This window comes from Orcinus orca, chromosome 5 (genome assembly GCF_937001465.1).
Source record: "Orcinus orca chromosome 5, mOrcOrc1.1, whole genome shotgun sequence".
Taxonomy (NCBI): Eukaryota; Metazoa; Chordata; class Mammalia; order Artiodactyla; family Delphinidae; genus Orcinus; species Orcinus orca.
Window position 1 is genome coordinate 80,299,697 of NC_064563.1, and position 19,282 is coordinate 80,318,978.

Sequence of the window (19,282 nt, forward strand, 5' to 3'; positions counted from 1 at the left end):
CAAATTACTTCTTTACTACCACCACCCAGGTTAAAGCAGTGCCAGACACAGGATGAATTGGAAGGGGATTTGGAAGAACCTAATTGGCTGGTTAGATGGCCATTGAGATGGAGAGGAGATAGCAGTCTCACCCATGCGCTGGAAATAAAAAACTGGGGAATACATGCCAAAAGCATTGGCAGGACTTGGAAACCTGTTTGACTTGGGAGTGAAGGAAAGGAAAGAGCAGTTGAATCTGAGAGTGGGGGGGTTGGTGATCAAGAGGCATGGTAGGTATGAAGGAAAGGAGGGGTGAGCTTCCTGCTGAAGCATGCCATCTTTTTTTTTTGTTTTTTTGTTTGTTTGTTTGTTTTTTGTGTGTGGTACGCGGGCCTCTCACTGTTGTGGCCTCTCCCGTTGCGGAGCACAGGCTCTGGACGTGCAGGCTCAGCGGACATGGCTCACGGGCCCAGCCGCTCCGCGGCATGTGGGATCTTCCTGGACCGGGGCACGAACCCGTGTCCCCTGCATCGGCAGGCGGACTCTCAACCACTGCACCACCAGGGAAGCCCGCATGCCATCTTTGAGTTGCTGCTGGTACACCTAGATGGAGATGTCCAAAGGAATGTGGGCCTGGAGTTCAAAGAAATCTGGGGTTAGAGATTAGACTGGGAATACCCCTATAATGAGATCACAGAATGAGATAAGATGGGGTCCAAGGGTAGAGCTTTGTAGAATAAATGTCTACATTGAAGGGCCTGCCGGGTAGGAAAAGGCTCTTCTGATCTTGTGTTCCATAGTCTGTGATAGTTCTGTTCTGTACAGATGGGACATGGGAGTTGTTGTACACTGGCTGCTCTTACCATTTTATGTATTATAGAAGAGGTCCTTGACATTTGCTAAACTACTGGGTAAGATTTATTCCTTAGGAAATCTTCCATAGATACACAAACTAAAAATGAATAAACAAAAAACTGAACAAGAATTTACATTTTGTTAAATAGTCTGTAGCCAAGTTTAAAAATTGAATGTTCATTTTTCGAATTCAATATTGCTGGCAGACACTGCTCTATTCTTCTGAAAGGCTAGTTTGTATGAAATAAAACCATAATATTATTGATCTTTACTAATTCTCTTTTCCCCCCTTTTTCTCTCTAGATTTTACATTGTGCAGTAGGTGAGTATGGAATCCCCCCCCAACTTATGTAGAGTGGATTCTGCTTTCTTTTTTTAAGTCATGAATGATAGGTTGATTAGATTCTTACTGAACATTGAAAAACTAACCTATTTAATCATTATATATAAAATTGCTTAGGCTTTTGGTTTCTAAAATCATGGGTACTATTTAGATGTTATCACTGAACACTTTATTAAATGCCATGGCTATTTTTCTCTGTCAATTTAAAGAGGCCTCTCCTGCCTTCTCAGTACAAGGGTAAATAGAGAAACACCTGGCATATTTATAAAAATGTGACTTGGAGTGCTGGGCTCTGTTGAAAGCCCTCTCTGATTACTTAAATGTTATACTCTCTTTCCTTATTTTTTAAAATGGAGTACTGCGTATATTGCCTACCTCTCAGATGAATATTTAATGTATGTGAGAGGGACTGGAATGTACAAGTACAAAGGGTTATACCAATGTAAGAGATTTCTGCTAAAAGCAGATACAATGTGATTCCTCTTTGGGGAATGCGGAGGGTCATCAAATTCTGCTCTGGAACTAAGGCATAGCTTCTAGTCTGGGGCGACTAGACTCCTCTAAGCAGAAATCAATTTTGGAAAGTTGATAGACCCTGTGGAGTAAACCCATAGCGGTTGCTGTGCATGTGGACTTGTCTCTCCAAGGGAGGATTTGAAGTTGCTACTCACTGAGAAGCACCAAAAGTCTGAAAACTCCAGAACTATGCATTCAAACCATTATGGCCCTGATCAACATAATGGATAAATTAAGTGGGTACTTACTATATTCGGGGCACTGGGGAATTCAGAGATGAGGAGACTTACGGTTCAGGTGGACACACAGCAAACTCTCCACCATGGGCCTTAAAGGGATCACTATGATACCTGGGCTCTATTACTTTTAAGGAAGACAAACATCTTCCTTATAAAGAATTGCACCTCGGCTATTTTCTCACTAGGAGGAGGTCTACAATCAGAGATTTCTCAAATGATTTGCAAAATTTTGTATGCATGTGTCTGTGTTTGCTTGGGAAGGTGGGTAGAATTCATAGCTTTCATAGATTCTCAGAGGAACGTGATTCAGAAGGTTAGGAAACTGCTTTAGCACCTTTAAGCAAGAGATTTGAAAGGAGCTTGGAGACTCATTTGTCACGTGGTCTGCTTTCCCAGAGAAGGTTAAGGGACCTGGTCCCCTAGCCAGTAAATGGCACAGCCTCACTTGGGACCTGGCCAGTCTGAGCCAGAGCCCACCTGACTGACTTTATTTTACGGTGAACGGGTTTCAGCTAGTGAATAATCTGACATACATTTCCTTTTTAGTCCTTTATCTAGAGTTTTGAGGTGAAAAAGTTGTCCCTTAAGTGCTTAAATTTGTAGATTGGGGGATATGTTCAGCCAGAGAGAGTTCTGGAACCAGTTCAGGCCTTCTCCATATGACTGAACCCTGTGCCCCCAGTCTCCCCCCTCTCTTAACCTTTAGCTCCCTCCGTACAAAGCTCTTAGATGCATGTTTTCCAAGCATGTGTATTATTATTTTAATTAATATTGCCTTGTATTTTAATACACAAATTCCTTTTATCTGTCTTAGAATATATTCTCATGCCTCTATAAAATTTCTACCCCTGGAAATAAAGTTTCTGACAAGTATATTCATTCATTCATACCAAGAACATGATTGAATGCCTACCAGGTGGGGCCAGACACTGGTGGGTGGTGGGAGCAGAGAGGTGAACAGGCACAGGCTCAGACTCAGGAAAGCCACACTCAGATGGGCGCCCCTCTGAGCGCCTCTGGCAGGATGCACTCCGAGGAGTAGCATCTATGTCACACTCCCCTCTGTTGGTTTGTGGACAGGTGTCCCTAGGTCTTGGTTTGGTGCCTGACACACAGGAGATACTTTAAAATTCCTTCTTATTTTCTCAAGAACCTTGTTCCATCAGTGATTCTCTCTCTTGCATCATCACCCTTTGTCATCTGCCTTTTCCTTCTCAGCTCACAAAATGCTCAGAATGCTCCATCCTAAAAATAACTTTTAACCTAACCTTTGACCCTGCCTTCCTCCCTTATTACTACATAAGTCCTCTTCATCCCTTTTACCAGATTTCTGGTATACTCTTTCCACTTCCGCGCTCCCATTTATACCTTAACCCAGCAGTTGTGCTTCTGTACCCCTTGTCCTACTAAAATTGCCCTCTGGTCTAAAATCAGCACGAGTTTCTGTTAAATTCTGAGGAATTTAATGTTTGGAATTTACTGAACTTCTCAACTACGTTGGGTACCACTGATGACCCCTCTGTGACATCCTGTTCTTTTATTTTACATCATACTGAGCCCTCCTGGCTTTTCTGGTCCTCTGTGGTTCTTTTCTTTCTTTGGGGGCTTTTCTTTCTCCCCTTGCCCCTTAATTGTGGGTGTTCCCAGTATCTGGCCCAGTACACTGCTCTTCTGCCTGAACAGGCCCTCTGGGTGATCTCTTCCTTTCTCATGGGTTGAGGTACTTAAGACCCTCAGTTCTTTAACTCCAAGCCACACCTGCACCCCAGACTCCAGACTCACCCCATGAGCTCCTGGATGTCCACTCCTGGATGTACACCTCCTTCTCCTCAGCAGCCTCCTTCTTCTTGTCAGGTGCTCCACCAGCTTCCAACCACTATCCATTCAGTCACCCATTCTAGACCTAGTGCTCATCCATGATGTCTCCTCTCCTTTCCCCATACTCCCATAGCCAGGTGGTCATCAGGTTTTCTCAATTCTGTTTCCTAAATAGTTCTCAGATTGTCCTGTTTTTTCCAGCCCTGTTCAGGGTCTGAGTATGTCTCATCTGGACTCCCATATCACACTCCCTGAACTTGTAGGTTTATAATATTAATATTAGTAATAATAAGAGCGATCATTATAATAAGAGCATTTACTATGTTTCAGTGCTTTACATTCATAATCTACTTACTTCTCATTTTACGGTTGACAGAACTGAGGCTTAGAAGGTTTATATCTTGCCAAAGTTCACTTAGCTAATAAGCCCTAGAGCTAGAAGTTGAACCTGTGGCTGTGTGCCTCCAAATCCATGCTTACAGTCCTCGAGGGATTGAGTTAAAGGATGATTCTGAGCACGTCACTTCCATGCTTAAAACCCTTCGCTGGTTTAAACATCTTCATGATTTGGACCCTGCCCACCTCCCTAGCCTTACCTATGTCCATTGCCTGCCTCCCACTCTGTGCTTCAGCAACCCTGACCTTCTTGTGTCCCCCCGGCCCCCCATACTACTGCACTACTTCCTGCCTCTGGTCTGTGCCCAGGCTTTGTGCTCTGCCGGAGTGGTAGCCCATCCCCTGCAGCTGGCAGCTTCCCCCAGTAAACTCTCCTGCCACCCTCTGGCTAGATTACATACCATTCCTCACTTTTCTGTAATACCCTGCAACTCACTCTGTTATCACACTTTCCACAATGTATTATGGTCTGTCACTATACCTATATCTCCCACCAAGATCACTGAATTTTTCCAAGAATGAGAACTGTCTCCTATTGATTTCTATATCCCAGCACCTAACAGTTCATGGCTCCTAGTGGGAGCTCAGTGAACATTTGATCATAATCTTACTAAATTCTGGTGAAATTTTCTGAAACTTGTTTCAAAATGTTTTCAGTTTCTTAAAAAAATCAGTAAGAATACTAATAAATAGGCTGTTTCTAGCATGAGCGTAAAGGCAACCCTTTATTTTTTTACTCATACGACTTAAGTTTACTTTTGGAATGATGGTTTATTTTCCTGTGGCTTTCTGAAACTTTTCACTGTGATAGCTTGGTCTTTTAGAAACTTGTTTTAATGCCTTGAGATGTCTTTAGTTTACATATTGTTGATGAGAAGTCTAGACCTCAGTCAGACCTGGGTTAGTTACTAGCTGTTACTTTCAGGATGTAACTCAACTTTTGTGTGCCTTCATTTCTTCCTCAATAAAAGGAGGATAATAATACCTACCTCTAGGGTTGTTGTGAAAACACGAGAGGACACATGTGAGAAACACTTAGCTTAATGTCTAAGATATAGCAATGTTGAAAATTGCCCAATAAAATGATAGTTCTTATTATTAACAATAATAATGTCATAGAATGTTAAAAGTTTTATTCTGTCCCTAATGTAATGTTCCATATTTAGATTTATATAAGTGTATCTCTTCCATATTCTTATTTTTCCTAAATTGTAATTTCTGTGTAAGTGAGTGCTTCAGGGCCACCTGTTCTTAGTATGGGTTGGAGTTGCTTCTTGTCCATGGTTGTGACAATGCAACTTGGCAAAAATAGCCTCCAGAAATAGTAAACTAAAATTCCACGTGAGGGATTCATTTCTGTAAGAAAGTCAGGCCTCTGTCCTTCCAAATGGGTTTCCATGCCCCAACTTCTTTAAAGTGGGTTGTTTGCTCTCCACTGATAATGCAGGAACAAGATTTCTTTTGCGGGGAGGGAAAGGGGACAAGTGATAGCCCTTCTGAGCACATGTTGGGGACATATTTTTTATAATTAAGGTATAATTGACATATAGCATTTATGAGTTTCAGGTGTACAACATAAGGCTTTGGTATATGTATATATTGTTAAATGATCACCAAAATAAGTTTAATGTCCATAACCTCATATAGTTATAATTTTTTTTCTTGTGATAAGGACATTTAAGGTCTACTCTCTTGGCAACTTTAAATATGCAATCCAATATTATTAACTGTAGTCGCCATGCTCTGCATTACATCCCCAGGACTTGTTTATGTTATAACTAGAAGTTTGTACCTTTGACAACCCTCACCCGTTCCCCGTACCTCCACCCCTTGCTTTTGGCAACCACCAGTCTGTTCTCTGTATCTATGAGTTTTGTTTTTTGTTTTTGTTTCCTAGATTTCACATACAAGTGAGATCAAACAGTATTTGTCTTTTTCTGGGATAAGATTTCTTAAATACTGTGGTTGCAGCCCTCAGACCAAAATTCATAATGCTTTTATTTACGCAGTGTTTTTCTTTTTGGAAATGAGAATTTAAAAACCCAGTTGAGACATGTCTTTTACAAGACTGCAAAGAAGAGTTGTGGTTTTCTTTAACCACATGGTACAGTTTGTACTGAAAGAAGTATTACCTGTTTTTCTGTGTTGTGCTCAAGATTAGATTGTGGAAGAGGCATATTGGATATGGGTGGTTCTCAGCTAACTCCAGAGTATGGTTACCCCACTTTGTTGGGATAGAAATTAGAGGTAGAGAGACTAGAACTGATGATACTCTTTTTTTTTTTTTTTTTTTTGCGGTACGCGAGCTTCTCACTGTTGTGGCCTCTCCCGTTGCAGAGCACAGGCTCCGGATGCGCAGGCTCAGCGGCCATGGCTCACGGGCCCAGCCGCTCCGCGGCATGTAGGATCTTCCTGGACCGGGGCTCAAACCCGTGTCCCCTGCATCGGCAGGTGGACTCTCAACCACTGCGCCACCAGGGAAGCCCCTGATGATACTCTTAATAAGATGTAACATTGTGTGTTTGGTGAACCTTTGTGTTGGAAATTATACTGTCAATATAAATAACTTTGGAAGTTCTCTTGATTGAAAATTGTAGAACAGGATCTCAGTCATAGCCCAGAGGGTATTATGTCTGAAGTTGAGTATTAGCACTCTGATATCATCAACAGACAAGGACAGAAGCCCTTTCACGTAGGTATTCTAGATTTGTGGTTTCAAATATTTGCTGTACATTCCAGCTTGCACTCCTCTCGTAAACTGATGATACCTTTTACTTAATTATTTCTTAACAATTAATTTTAAGAAATTTGTAATCACCCTAATATTAATAGGTAGCATATTGCTTCAGACTGATTTTATTAAGTAACAAATGGTGCCAGGGAGGAAAGGGGCAGCTGCCGGAGAGACAAGCACCAGAAGACCCAGTCTCCTACCAGAAATCTTATCCCTCCCACCAGTGAGAATGAGCTAAATCCTCTCCAAACTGCAACGCCTCCTCCCATCCGCCCCCCTCCCCGGCCCCCCAGAGGTTCAAGCTTTTATTACTCATTTACAGTGCAATATTGTGAAGGACATGCCCTCACATATTACTAAAGCCAGACCCAGAACCTTCCGTGTTGCAGCAGAAGAGAACTCTGGAAGGAAAGCATTGTGGAGGAAAGGAGTTATTCCCCCAGATTTGCTCACCTGGAATTCTGTTTTCACCCCTGCGCCCAGCCCTCATGGGTATGGCTGGGCACAGAAACAAAACTGCCTTCTTTGGTGCCTCTTAGCTTAGTTGACATTTTTTAAATGAACTTTACCAAAAGTGAGGAAGAACAAAAAGGGAATGAGTATCAAAAGTACAAACAGTATAAAAATAGCCATATTCCCAAAGTACAAGTTTCTGATCCTGAGATCTATGTCCCCTTTTGTTAGTGGGAACTGACACAGGGTCACATGGACCTTGCTGGCTCTCTTCCACCCTGTTCTTAGTGTGTTCAACCCTGGGACCCATTTCCCCAAGCCAGTTTTCCTGGCTTACAGAATACAAAATGGTGCACATTTAGATTCAGAAGTTGCTTTCTGCCTGGGGGCATGTTTAGTGGTAGTACTGACAGAGGAAGGAGATGCCCTTTGAGGTGGGGAAATGGACTTAACCTTTCCCAGCAGGCCGGCCTGTGTCTGCTGCCTAGAGGGCTGTCTGGGTGCAGTGGGCTGTCTGGGTGCAGTGGGGAGGTTAGAGGCCTGGTCAACTCCTTGCTATTCTGTCTTTGTCATTTATTGAGTACAGTCATTTCCCAGCATCCCGACACCAGAACACTACCAAGACCATGTTCATAATCTTTCCCAAATCAGCCAAGCCCTTCAGACCAGTCTGGCTTAGTCTCCCTCTACTTTGGCGCTTTGATTATTCTGTTGCCTCCTGATCACATTTTGCCTCCTCCCCTCTAAACAGAGAGAGAAGAGGAAGGAAAGATAGTTTTAGCACCTGCGTCTTCTGCTCCTCATACCCAAAGTTTCAGCCACTTTCTCTAAATAAACTTTGCATTTTCACACTCCATGATTTTGTACATAAAATGTCCCTTTGCCTGGAACATCCAGCTCCGTAAGTTGTTCCTGGCTGTGACTGAATGTACTGAGATGAAGGGAAGGGACAAATAGGGCATATGCTCATCAGGAGCCCAACGTGCCTGAGCAGGGAAGGTGAGGGGCTTACCCAGAGCTCACGCACACTGCCTGGCACCTGGCAAGCACTCAGTAAGCTGTAGCAGCTCTTCCATTGATTATTAGTGGGCAAAACATAATCCCTGAGGGTTTCTGTGCCCAGTTGGAAAAGGGAAAGCCATGAATAGAGCCTAGATCAGGGAATTTTACCCTTTGCCATTCTTGCAGGAACAGCTAGGGGTTTGGTTTGAATGGAAGCCTGTTACTGAGATATTTTAAAATATCTTCTCGGTAAGGTAATATTATCTTGTTTTCCAGTCCATCAGGAACCAAGCTAAGGCAAACCAACCCCATTGGAAACACTACTAGCTGTGTAGCAAGTCAGGCATCCTCCCTCTGGGCATTAGTTTTCACATCTGAAGAAGTAGGAGTTTGACTAGATAATAGATAATCTCTAACATTCCTTTCAGCTGGATGATCTGAAATTCCATGAAACTAACTATGAAGTAGCTTCAGAGATGGTCAGTTATCTGGGCAATAATAGAAAAGGAGGATGCGCTAGATGTTTAAATATACCTATGTATGAGAATTAGGAAACTTGTTTCAAGTATAGTATTGATAGATTTAGTACATTTTCCCTCTCAATGCATTTTTTGTTGAAGTATAGTTGATGTACAAAATTATATGTTACAGGTGTACAATATAGTGATTCACAATTTAAAGGTTATCTCCATTTATAGTTATTATAAAATATTGGCTATATTCCCTGTTCTATACAATATATCCATATAGCTTATTTATTTTATACATGGTATCAATAGTTTGTACCTCTTAATCCCCAACCCCGTTCCTGCTCCTCCCTGTTTCTCTCTCCCCAGTGGTAACCGATAGTTTGTTCTCTATATCTGTGAGTCTGTTTCTTTTTTGTTAAATTCATTAGTTTATTGCATTTTTTGGATTCCACATATAAGTGACATCACACAGTATTTGTCTTTCTCTGTCTGACTTATTTCACTTAACATAATGCCCTTCAGGTCCATACATGATGCTGCAAATGGCAAGATTTCATTCTTTTTTATGGCTGAGTAGTATTCCATTGTATATGTATACCATATCTTTACCCATTCATCTGTCGAGGGACACTTAGGTTGCTTCAATATCTTGGCAGTTATAAATAATGGTGCTATGAACATTGGGGTGCACGTATCTTTTCAAATTAGTGTTTTGGGGGGTTTTTGGATATATACCCAGAAGTGGAATTGCTGGATCATATGGTAGGTCTATTAGTTTTTTGAGAAACCTCTTCTGTTTTCCACAGTGGCTGCACCAATTTACATTCCCACCAACAATGTGCAAGGGTGCCCTTTTCTCCGCATCCTTGCCAACATTTGTTATTTGTGTTCTTTTTGATGATAGCCATCTGACAGATTTGAGGTGATATCTCATTGTGGTTTTGATTTGCATTTACCTGATGATTAGCAGTGTTGAGCATCTTTTCATGTGTCTGTTGGCCTTTTGCATGTCCTCTATGGAAAAATGTCTCTTGAGTTCTTCTACCCATTTTTTAATCAGGTGGTTTGGTTTTTTTGATGTTGAATTGTATGAGCTGTGTATATATTTTGATTAACCCCTATCAGTCATATCATTTGCAAATATTTTCTCCCATTCAGTAGGTTCTCTTTTCGTTTTGTCAATGGTTTCCTTTGCTGTGCAAAAGGTTTTAAGTTTAATTAGGTCCCATTTGTTTATTTTGCTTTCTCAATGCATCTTGAAAGCCCCAGCAGAAAACTGAATTGGGGTGGGAGATGGACACACACACTTTCTATGGCATACATTTACCCATGACCATCACTAGATGGCACCCTTGTATTAGTAAGGAGACACTCTGAAGGTAAGGACTTCTGGAGGACGTCCAATAAAAATAGTAATGAATCAATAGCTGAAACTGAAAAGAGAGAGAGAAAAGAGAAGTGGATGTTTTTCCATCGCTCTCTCATGCCTTGATCATTAATATTTTAGGTAACAAAAAGCTGAAACTTCCTGCATTGCCCTGGAGATTATCTCATAAATATTTCTTAATTATAGGCACAGGATATCTCTAAAATTAAAAATTACCTTAATTTGCTTAATTGAAAAGCTAGAGACAAAGAAAGTATTTCAGAAGATCTCTGGTCAGATGGTTTGTGACAGTCTGAAGTCAGTAAACCTTCCACTTATGTTCTTAGCTTCAAAAGCAAGGTTAGTCCAGCAAAGCTGGAAACACCATCTAGTGACCGAGTTAATTGCATTGAGCCAAAAAGTGAAAGTTTAGCAAAAGAATTCTTTGATGTATGATTCCACAGCAGGAGTTGAATGCTAAATAGTGTATTAATGAAGGAAGCAAGAACACTTTGGACTATCTGGAATATCTGTATGACGTAGTATGTCTTTTATAGTTTTGTACAGCTTTCCTAGGAAAGGAACTTTTTCTTCTTCATTCATAGTGAACATCTTTCCACTAGTATTTTAATAACAGTTCCTACCTCACAGCGTTTTTCAATTAGCAATCTGCTTTTGAGATTCATCCATATCTTCACATGGTTTGAAAGTTCATTCTTTTTTATTTCTGAATAATATTCCACTGTATGGATGTACAGTTTGTTTATCCATTCACCTATCAAAGGATATCTAGTTTGCTTCCAGTTTGGGATGGTTATGGATAAAGGTGCTGTAAATATTTGTGTGCTGGTTTTGTGTGGGAAAAAAATTTTTTTTGCATTTTCAGATCAGTTGATTATGTACCTAGTAGCACAATTATTGGATCATATAGCAAGACTGTTTACTTTTGTAAGAAACTGCCAAGCTGTTCCAAGTAGCTGCACCATTTTGCATTCCTGTCAGCAATGAATGAGAGTTCCTGTTGCTCTGCATCCTCACCAGCAGTTGCTACCTTGGGTTTTAGCCATCATAGTATATATGCAGTGGTTTCCTTTATTCTTTTCTTTTAATATTCATTTATTTGGTTGTGCTGGGTCTTAGTTATGGCAGGCAGGCTCCTTAGTTGCAGCTCGCCTGCTCCTTAGTTGCGTCACATGGGTTCCTTTAGTTGCGGCATGCGGGCTCCTTAGTTGTGGCATGTGAACTGCGGCATGCATGTGGGATGTAGTTCCCTGGCCAGGGATCTAACCTAGACCCCCTGCATTGGGAGCTTGAAGTCTTAACCACTGCACCACCAGAGAAGTCCGAGTTTCCTTTATTTTAATTTTCATTTCTCAAATGACAAATGATGTGCACATTTTTTTATATTTTTATTTGCCATTTGTATACCTTCTTTGATGAGATTTCTGTTCACATCTTTTGCCCACTTTTTAATTGAGTTGTTTGTTTTCCTGTTGAGATTTTAAAATTCTTACTATATTTTGGATGTAAATCCTTTATCAGATGTATGTTTAGCAAATATCTTCTCCCAGTCTGTGACTTGTCTTTTCATTCTTTTAATAGTCTCTTTCACAAAGCAGAAGTTTTTAATTTTAATGAAGTCCAACTTAACCAAAGTTTAACTTAAAACCAACCAACTTTACACTTAACCAGCTTAAAACCAAAAAATTGCTTTTATGAAGGAATTTTTTTCTTTCATGGATTATGCTTTTGGTGTTGTATCTAAAAACTCATTACCAAACCCAAGGTCACATAGATTTTCTCCTGTTTTCTTCCAGAAGTTTTATAGCTTTACACTTTACAAATAGGTCTGTGATCTGTTTCAAGTTAATTTTTGTGAAAAATGTCTAGTCTGTTTCTAGATTCACTTTTCACATATGGACATCGGTTGTCTCAGCACCATTTATTAGAAAGACTATCCTTTCTCCATTGAATTGTCTTTGTGCCTTTGTTGAAGATCAGATATTTGCATGGGTTTATTTCTGGACTCTCTGTTCTGTTGATCTAAATGTCTTGGTTGTAATAGATACAAGGCCTCCAACTTTCTTCTTTTTCTTCAGTATTATATGGGTCTTTTGACTTTCCATATAAACTTTAGGATCAGTTTGTTAATATCTGCAAAGTAGCTTCCTAGGATTTTTGACTGATATTGTGTTGAATCTATAAATCATGTTGGGAAGAATTGACCTCTTAACAATATTGAGTCTTTTAGTCCACAGACATGGACTAGCTCTCCATATATTTAGATCTTACTTGATTTCTTTCATCATTGTTTTGACGTTTTCCACATAAAAATCCTGTACCTATTTTGTTAGATTTGTACCTAAGTATTTCCTTTTTTTGATGTTACTACAAATTTTTTTTTTTTCAAATTTTGGTTGTTCATTGCTGGCATATAAGACAGCAATTGGCTTTTTATGTAGTAGCCTTGTATCCTGCAACCTTGCTCTACTTGCTTATTAGTTCCAGGAGGTTTTTTGGTAGATTCTTTGGGTAGATCTGTATAGATAATCATGCCATCTATGAATAAAGATAGTTCTGTTTCTTCCTTTCCAATTTGTATACTTTATTTCTTTTTCTTGTCTTACTGCATTAGCCAGAACTTCCAGTTTGACATTCATTATGTTCTTTACTCGGCCTTGCTTGTGTGTTTCTCCTGGGAGGTCTGATACCAACCTAATATCTTGCCCTTTTAAGATATTTTGTCTTTTGGGGACTTTCCTGGTGGCGCAGTGGTTAAGAATCTGCCTGCCAATGCAGGGGACACGGGTTCGATCCCTGGTCTGGGAAGATCCCACATGCCGCAGGGCAGCTAAGCCCGTGTGCCACAACTGCTGAGCCTGTGCTCTAGAGCCTGCGTACTGCAACTACTGAGCCCGCGTGCTGCAACTACTGTAGCCCGTGTGCCTAGAGCCCGTGCGCTGCAACAAGAGAAGCCACCACAATGAGAAACCTATGCACCGCAACCAAGAGTAGCCCCCGCTCGCCACAAATAGAGAAAGCCCATGCGCAGCAATGAAGATGCAACGCAGCCAAAAGGAAAAAAAAGATATTTTTTCTTTTTACCTGAAAATCATAAAAATTTTTCTGCTTTTCCACCTTTATTGAGATATAAAAATTATATATATTTACAATACACAGTGTGATGCTTCAATATAAATATACATTGTTAAATGATTGCCACACTCAAGCTAATTAACATATCTATTACCTCACAGTTATCTTTTTTTTTGTAGTAAGGACATTTAAGATTATTCTCTTAGCAAATTTCATGCATACAATATAATATTATTAATTATAGTCACCATACTGTACATTAGTTCTCCAGAACTTATTCATCCTGCACAACTGAATCTTTGTATTCTTTGACCAACATCTCCCCTTTTTCCCCATCCCACAGCTCTAAGCAGCCACCATTCTGTTCTTTGCTTCTATGAGTGTGACTTCTTTTAGATTCCACCTATGAGTGAGATCATGGAGTATTTCTCTTTCTTGCCTAGCTTATTTCACTTAGCATAATGTCCTTCAGGTATACCCACATTGTTGCAATGACAGCCTTCTTTTTTAAGGCTGGCTGATATATGTGTGTGTATAATGTTCTCTTTATCCATTTATCCATCAGTAAACACTTAGGTTGATTAAGTATCTTAGCTGTTGTGAATGATACTGCAATGAACAAGGGAGTAAAGACACCTCTTCAAGATACTGACTTCATTTCCTTTGGATGTATACCCAGAAGTGGCATTACTAGAACATATGGTAATTCTGTTTTAAATTTTTTGAGGAACCTCCATACTATCTTCTCTAATGGCTATACCAATTTATATTCCTACCAACAGTGTATAAGAGTTCCCTTTTCTCCACATCTTTGCCAACGCTTGGTATCTTTTGGCTTTTTGTAATAGTTATTCTGATGGGTGTGAGGTGGTATCTCATTGTGGTTTTTGATTCGCATTTCCCTGATGATTAATGATGAGCTTTCTTCATATACCTATTGGTCATTTTGTATGTCTTCCTTTGAGAAGTGCCCTTTCAGGTCCTTTGTCCATTTTCTGTTTTGGTATTTGTTTTCTTGCTATTGAGTTGAGTTCCTCATATATCAATATTTTGGATATTAACTCCTTATCAAATATATTATTTGCAGATATCTAGGTAGGTTGTCTTTTCATTCTGTTGATTGTTTCTTTTGCTGCACAGAAACTTTTTAGTTGGATGCAATCCCATTTGTCAGTTTTTTATTTTGTTGCCTGTTCATTGAGGGTTATATCCCAAAAAATTTGCCCAGACCAATGTCAAGAAGCTTTTTCCCTATGTTTTCTTCTAGTAGCTTTGCAGTTTCAGATTTTATATTTTAAGTCTTTAATCCACTTTGAGTTGATTTTTTTTACATGGCATGAAATAAGCGTCCAGTTTCATTCTTCAACATGTGAATATACAGTTTTCCCAGCACCATCATTGCAGAGACTATCCTTTCCCCATTATGTGTTGTTGGCAACTTTTTCAAAGATCTTTTGACCATAAATGTGTGGATTTATTTCTGGGTTCTCTGTTCTGTTCCACCGGTTTATATGTTTGTTTTTATGCCAGTACCGTGTCGTTCTGATTACTGAAGCTTTATGGTATATTTTGAAATCAGGTAGTATACGGCCTCTAGCATTGTATTTTGTTTGTTTGGGGGGTTTTTTTGGCTCAAGATTACTTTGGCTTTTCAGGGTCCTTTGTGTTTGTGAATTTTAGGATTTTTTTTTTCTATTTCTATAAAAAACACCATTGGAATACTGAAAGGAGTTGCATTGAATCTATAGTTCACTTTGGGTAGTATGGACATTTTAACAATATTAATTCTTCCAATCCATGAACACAGGATATCTTTCCATTTATTTGTGTCTTCAATTTCTTTTATCAGTGTTTTATAATTTTTAGTGTACAGATCTTTTATCCCCTTGGTTAAATTTATTCTGAAATATTTATATATTTTTTGATGATATTGTAAATGGAATTGACTTTAATTTCTTTTTTGGATAGTTCATTGTTAATGTGTAGAAACACAACTGATTTTTCTCTGTTGATTTCCCGTCCTGCAACTTTACTGAATAGTTGTTTTTTGGGGGGGTGGGGGTGAAGTTTAGAGTTTTCTATATATAAGATCATGTCATTGGCAAACAAAAACAATTTTCCTTCTTCCTTTCTGATTTGGATGCCTTTTATTTCTTTTTCTTTCATAATTGGTCTGGCTAGGATTTCCAGTACTATGTTAAATAGAAGTGGTGAAAGTTGGCATTTTTGTCTTGTTCCTTAGAGGAAAAGCTTTCAGCTTTTTACCATGGACTATGATGTTAGTTTGTCATATATGACCTTTATTATGTTAAGATACATTCCTTCTATACCTAATTTGTTGAGAGTTTTTGAGAAGGTTTAGAATTTTGTCAAATGCTGTTTTGCATCTATTGAGATGACCATATGACTTTTATCTTTCATTTTGTTAATGTGGTGTATCGCATTTATTGATTTGCATATGTTGAACCATTCTTGCATTCCAGGGATGAATCCCACTTGATCATGATGTATGATCCTTTTAATGTGCTGCTGAATTTGGTTTGCTAGTATTTATTGATGATTTTTTCATCTGTGTTCATCAGAGGTATTGGCCTGTTATTTTATTTTCTGAGTTTAGAAGTATTCTCTTCTGTTTTTTGGAGGAATTTGAGAAAGATTCATATTAATTCTTCCTTAAATGTTTGGTAGAATTCACTGGTAAAGCCATCAGGTCTTGGGCTTTTCTCATTGGAAAGTTTCTGATTATTGATTCACTCTCTTTACTCATTATTGGTCTGCTCAGATTTTCTCTTTCTTCTTGATTAAGTCTTGATAGGTTGTATTTCTAGGAATTTATCCATTTCTTCTAGGATATCTAGTTGGCATATAAATGTTTATAGTAGTCTCTTATGATCCTTTGTATTTCTGTGATATAAGTTATAATGCCTCTTTTTTCATTTATAATTTTATTTATTTAAGTCTTCTTTCTTTTTTTCTTAGTCTAGCTAAATATTTGTCAATTTTATCTTTTTAAAAAAACCCAGCTCTTAGTTTCATTCATCTTTTCTATTGTTTTTCTAGTCTCTGTTTATTTCTGCTTTGATCTTTATTATTTCCTTCCTTCTGCTAACTTTGGGCTTAGTTTGTTCTTCTTTTCCTAGTTCCTTGAGGTATAAAGTTAGGTTGTTTTAGATCTTTTTTTTTTTTTTTTGATTTACTTATTTACTTATTATTTATTTTTGGCTGCATTGGGCCTTTGTTGCTGCACACAGGCTTTCTCTAGTTGCGGCGAGCGGGGGCTACTCTTTGTTGCAGTGAGAAGACTTCTTATTGCGGTGGCTTCTCTTGTGGAGCGTGGGCTTCAGTAGTTGTGGCACGCAGGCTCAGTAGTTGTGGCTTGCAGGCTGTAGAGTGCAGGCTCAGTAGTTGTGGCGCACAGGCTTAGTTGCTCCGCGGCATGTGGGATCTTCCCAGACCAGGGTTCAAACCTGTGCCCCTGCACTGGCAGGCAGATTCTTAACCACTGCGCCACCAGGGAAGCTGAGATCTTTCTTAATGTAAGCATTGTTGCTGAAACTTCCCTCTTAGAACTACTTTTGCTGCATCCCATAAGTTTTGGTATGTTGTGTTTTCATTTTCATTTGTCTCAAGATATTTTTTTATTTCCCTTTTGAATCTAATTTTCCAATTTTATTCCTGTTATTGGTTTTTAGCTTGATACTGTTGTGGTTGGAAAAGATACTTGATATGATTTTAGTCTTCTTAAATTTGTTAAGACTTGTCTTGTGGCCTAACATGTGATCTATCCTAGAGAATGTTCCACGTGCATTTGAAAAAGAATGTGTATTCTGCTGCTGTTGGATGGAAAGTTCTCTGTGTGTCTGTTAGGTCCTTTGGATCTGTAGTGTTGTTCAAGTCTGCTGTTTCCATATTGATGATCTGTCTTGGATGATCTGTCCATTGTTGGAAGTGGGGTATTGAAGTTCCCTGCTAATTTTGTACCGCTGGCTATTTCTTTCCTCAATTTTGTTATCAGCTTTATATGTTTAGGTGCTCCAATGTTGGGTGTGTATATAATCAAAATTAATATATCCTTTTTGATTTGACTCCTTTATCATTATGTAATGATCTTCTTTGTCTCTTGTGACAGTTTTTTACTTAAGGTCTATTTTGTGTGATGTACTTTAGCCACCCCTGATCTCTTTTGGTTACCATTTGCTTGGACTATCTTTTTCCATCACTGCACTTTCAGCCTATGTGTCCTTGAAGCTAAAGTGTTTCTCTTGTATGCAGCATATTGTTGGATCTTGTTTTTTAAGCTGTTCAGTAACTCTCTGTCTTTTTTTTTTTTTTTTTTTTTTTTGCGGTATGCGGGCCTCTCACTGCTGTGGCCTCTCCCGTTGCAGAGCACAGGCTCTGGACGTGCAGGCCCAGCGGCCATGGCTCACGGGCCTAGCCGCTCCGCGGCATGTGGGATCTTCCCGGACCAGGGCACGAACCCATGTCTCCTGCATCAGCAGGCGGACTCTCAACCACTGCGCCACCAGGGAAGCCCACTCTCTGTCTTTTGATTGGAGAATTTAATCCATTTACATTTAAAGTAATTATTGGTGCTATTTCTATTACCATTTTGTTAATTGCCTTCTGACCATTTTGTAGTTCTGTTGTTCCTTTCTTCCTCTCTCGCTGTCTTCCTTTGTGATTTGATTTTTTTATAGTGGTATCTTTGATTTCTTTATCTTTTGTGTATTTACTATAGTTTTTATCTTCGTTGTTACCATAAGACTTACATCAAACATCTTGTAGTAAAATAGTCTCTTTTAAGCTGATAACCACTTAACATTGACCACATACAAAAACTACACTCTAACTTTTACTTCACCCATGTTTTTTTGTTATTGGTATCACAATTTACATCTTTTATGTGTTGGGTATCCTTTAACACATTATTGTAGCCATAGTTATTTTTAATACTTTTGTCTTTTAAGTTACATATCAAAGTTAAAAGTGATTTACATACCACCATTCCAATATTAGAATATTCTGAATTTGACAATATTCTTACCTTTACAGTAAGATTTTTACTTTCATATGTTTTCGTGTTGTTAGTGTTCTTTCATTTCAACTTGAAGAACTCTTTTTAGCATTCCTTCTAAGGCATGTCTAGTATATTGAACTCCCACAGCTTTCGTTTGTCTGGGAAAGTCTTTATTTCTCCTTCATTTCTGAAGGGGAAACTCTTTCTGGATGTAGTATTCTTGGTTGGCAGGGTTTTTTTTTCTTTCAGCACTTTGAATATATCATCGTCTCTTGGCCTAACAGAAATCTGCTGTTAGTCTTGTAGGGATTCCCTTGACTGTGATGAGTTGCTTTTCTCTTGCTGCTTTCAGAATTCTCTTTGTCTTTGACTTTTGATAATTTGATTATATTGTATCTCAGTGAAGATCTCTGTATATATAATTTCTTCGGGGTTCTTTGGGTTTCATGGATCTGGATGTTGTTTGCTTCTCCAGATTAGGGAAGTTTTCTATCATCATTTCCTTAAATAAATAATGCCATAATTTCTTTCTCTTCCTGCCCATTTCTCCTCTGGGACTCCCATAATGTATGTATTGGTTAGTTTATGGTTTCCCATTGGCTTTCATCACACTTCTTCATTCTTTTCTCTTTTCGTTCCACTGACAAATTTCAAATGACCTGTCTTCAAGCTCAGTGATTCTTTCTTCTGCTTGATCAAGTCTGATCTTGAAGTTCTCTGTGGAATTTTTCAGTTCAGTCATTGTGTTCTTCAGCTTCAGAATTTCTATTTAGTTCTTTTTTATGATGTCTGTTTCTCTGTTGAACTTCTCATTTTGTTCATGTGTTGTTTTTCTTGTTTCATTTTGTTATCTAATTGCATTTCTTGTAGCTCACTGAACTTCTGTGATTATTTTGAATTCTTTGTCAGGCAGTTTGTAGATCTCCATTTCTTTAGTATCAGTTACAAGTACTTTATTCGTTCCTTTGATGGTGTCATGTTTCCCTGTTTATTCATGC

The 19,282-nt window shown here is 38.9% G+C and overlaps 1 protein-coding gene across 1 annotated transcript in view; it reads left to right on the plus strand.

Annotated features, from left to right (window-relative positions):
* Positions 1 to 19,282, plus strand: part of HACD2 (3-hydroxyacyl-CoA dehydratase 2) — a 92,141-nt gene that overhangs the window by 20,003 nt on the left and 52,856 nt on the right. Inside the window, 1 exon segment of the mRNA XM_049710454.1 lies at positions 1,138 to 1,156. Within this exon segment, the coding sequence (XP_049566411.1) occupies positions 1,138 to 1,156 (19 nt within the window).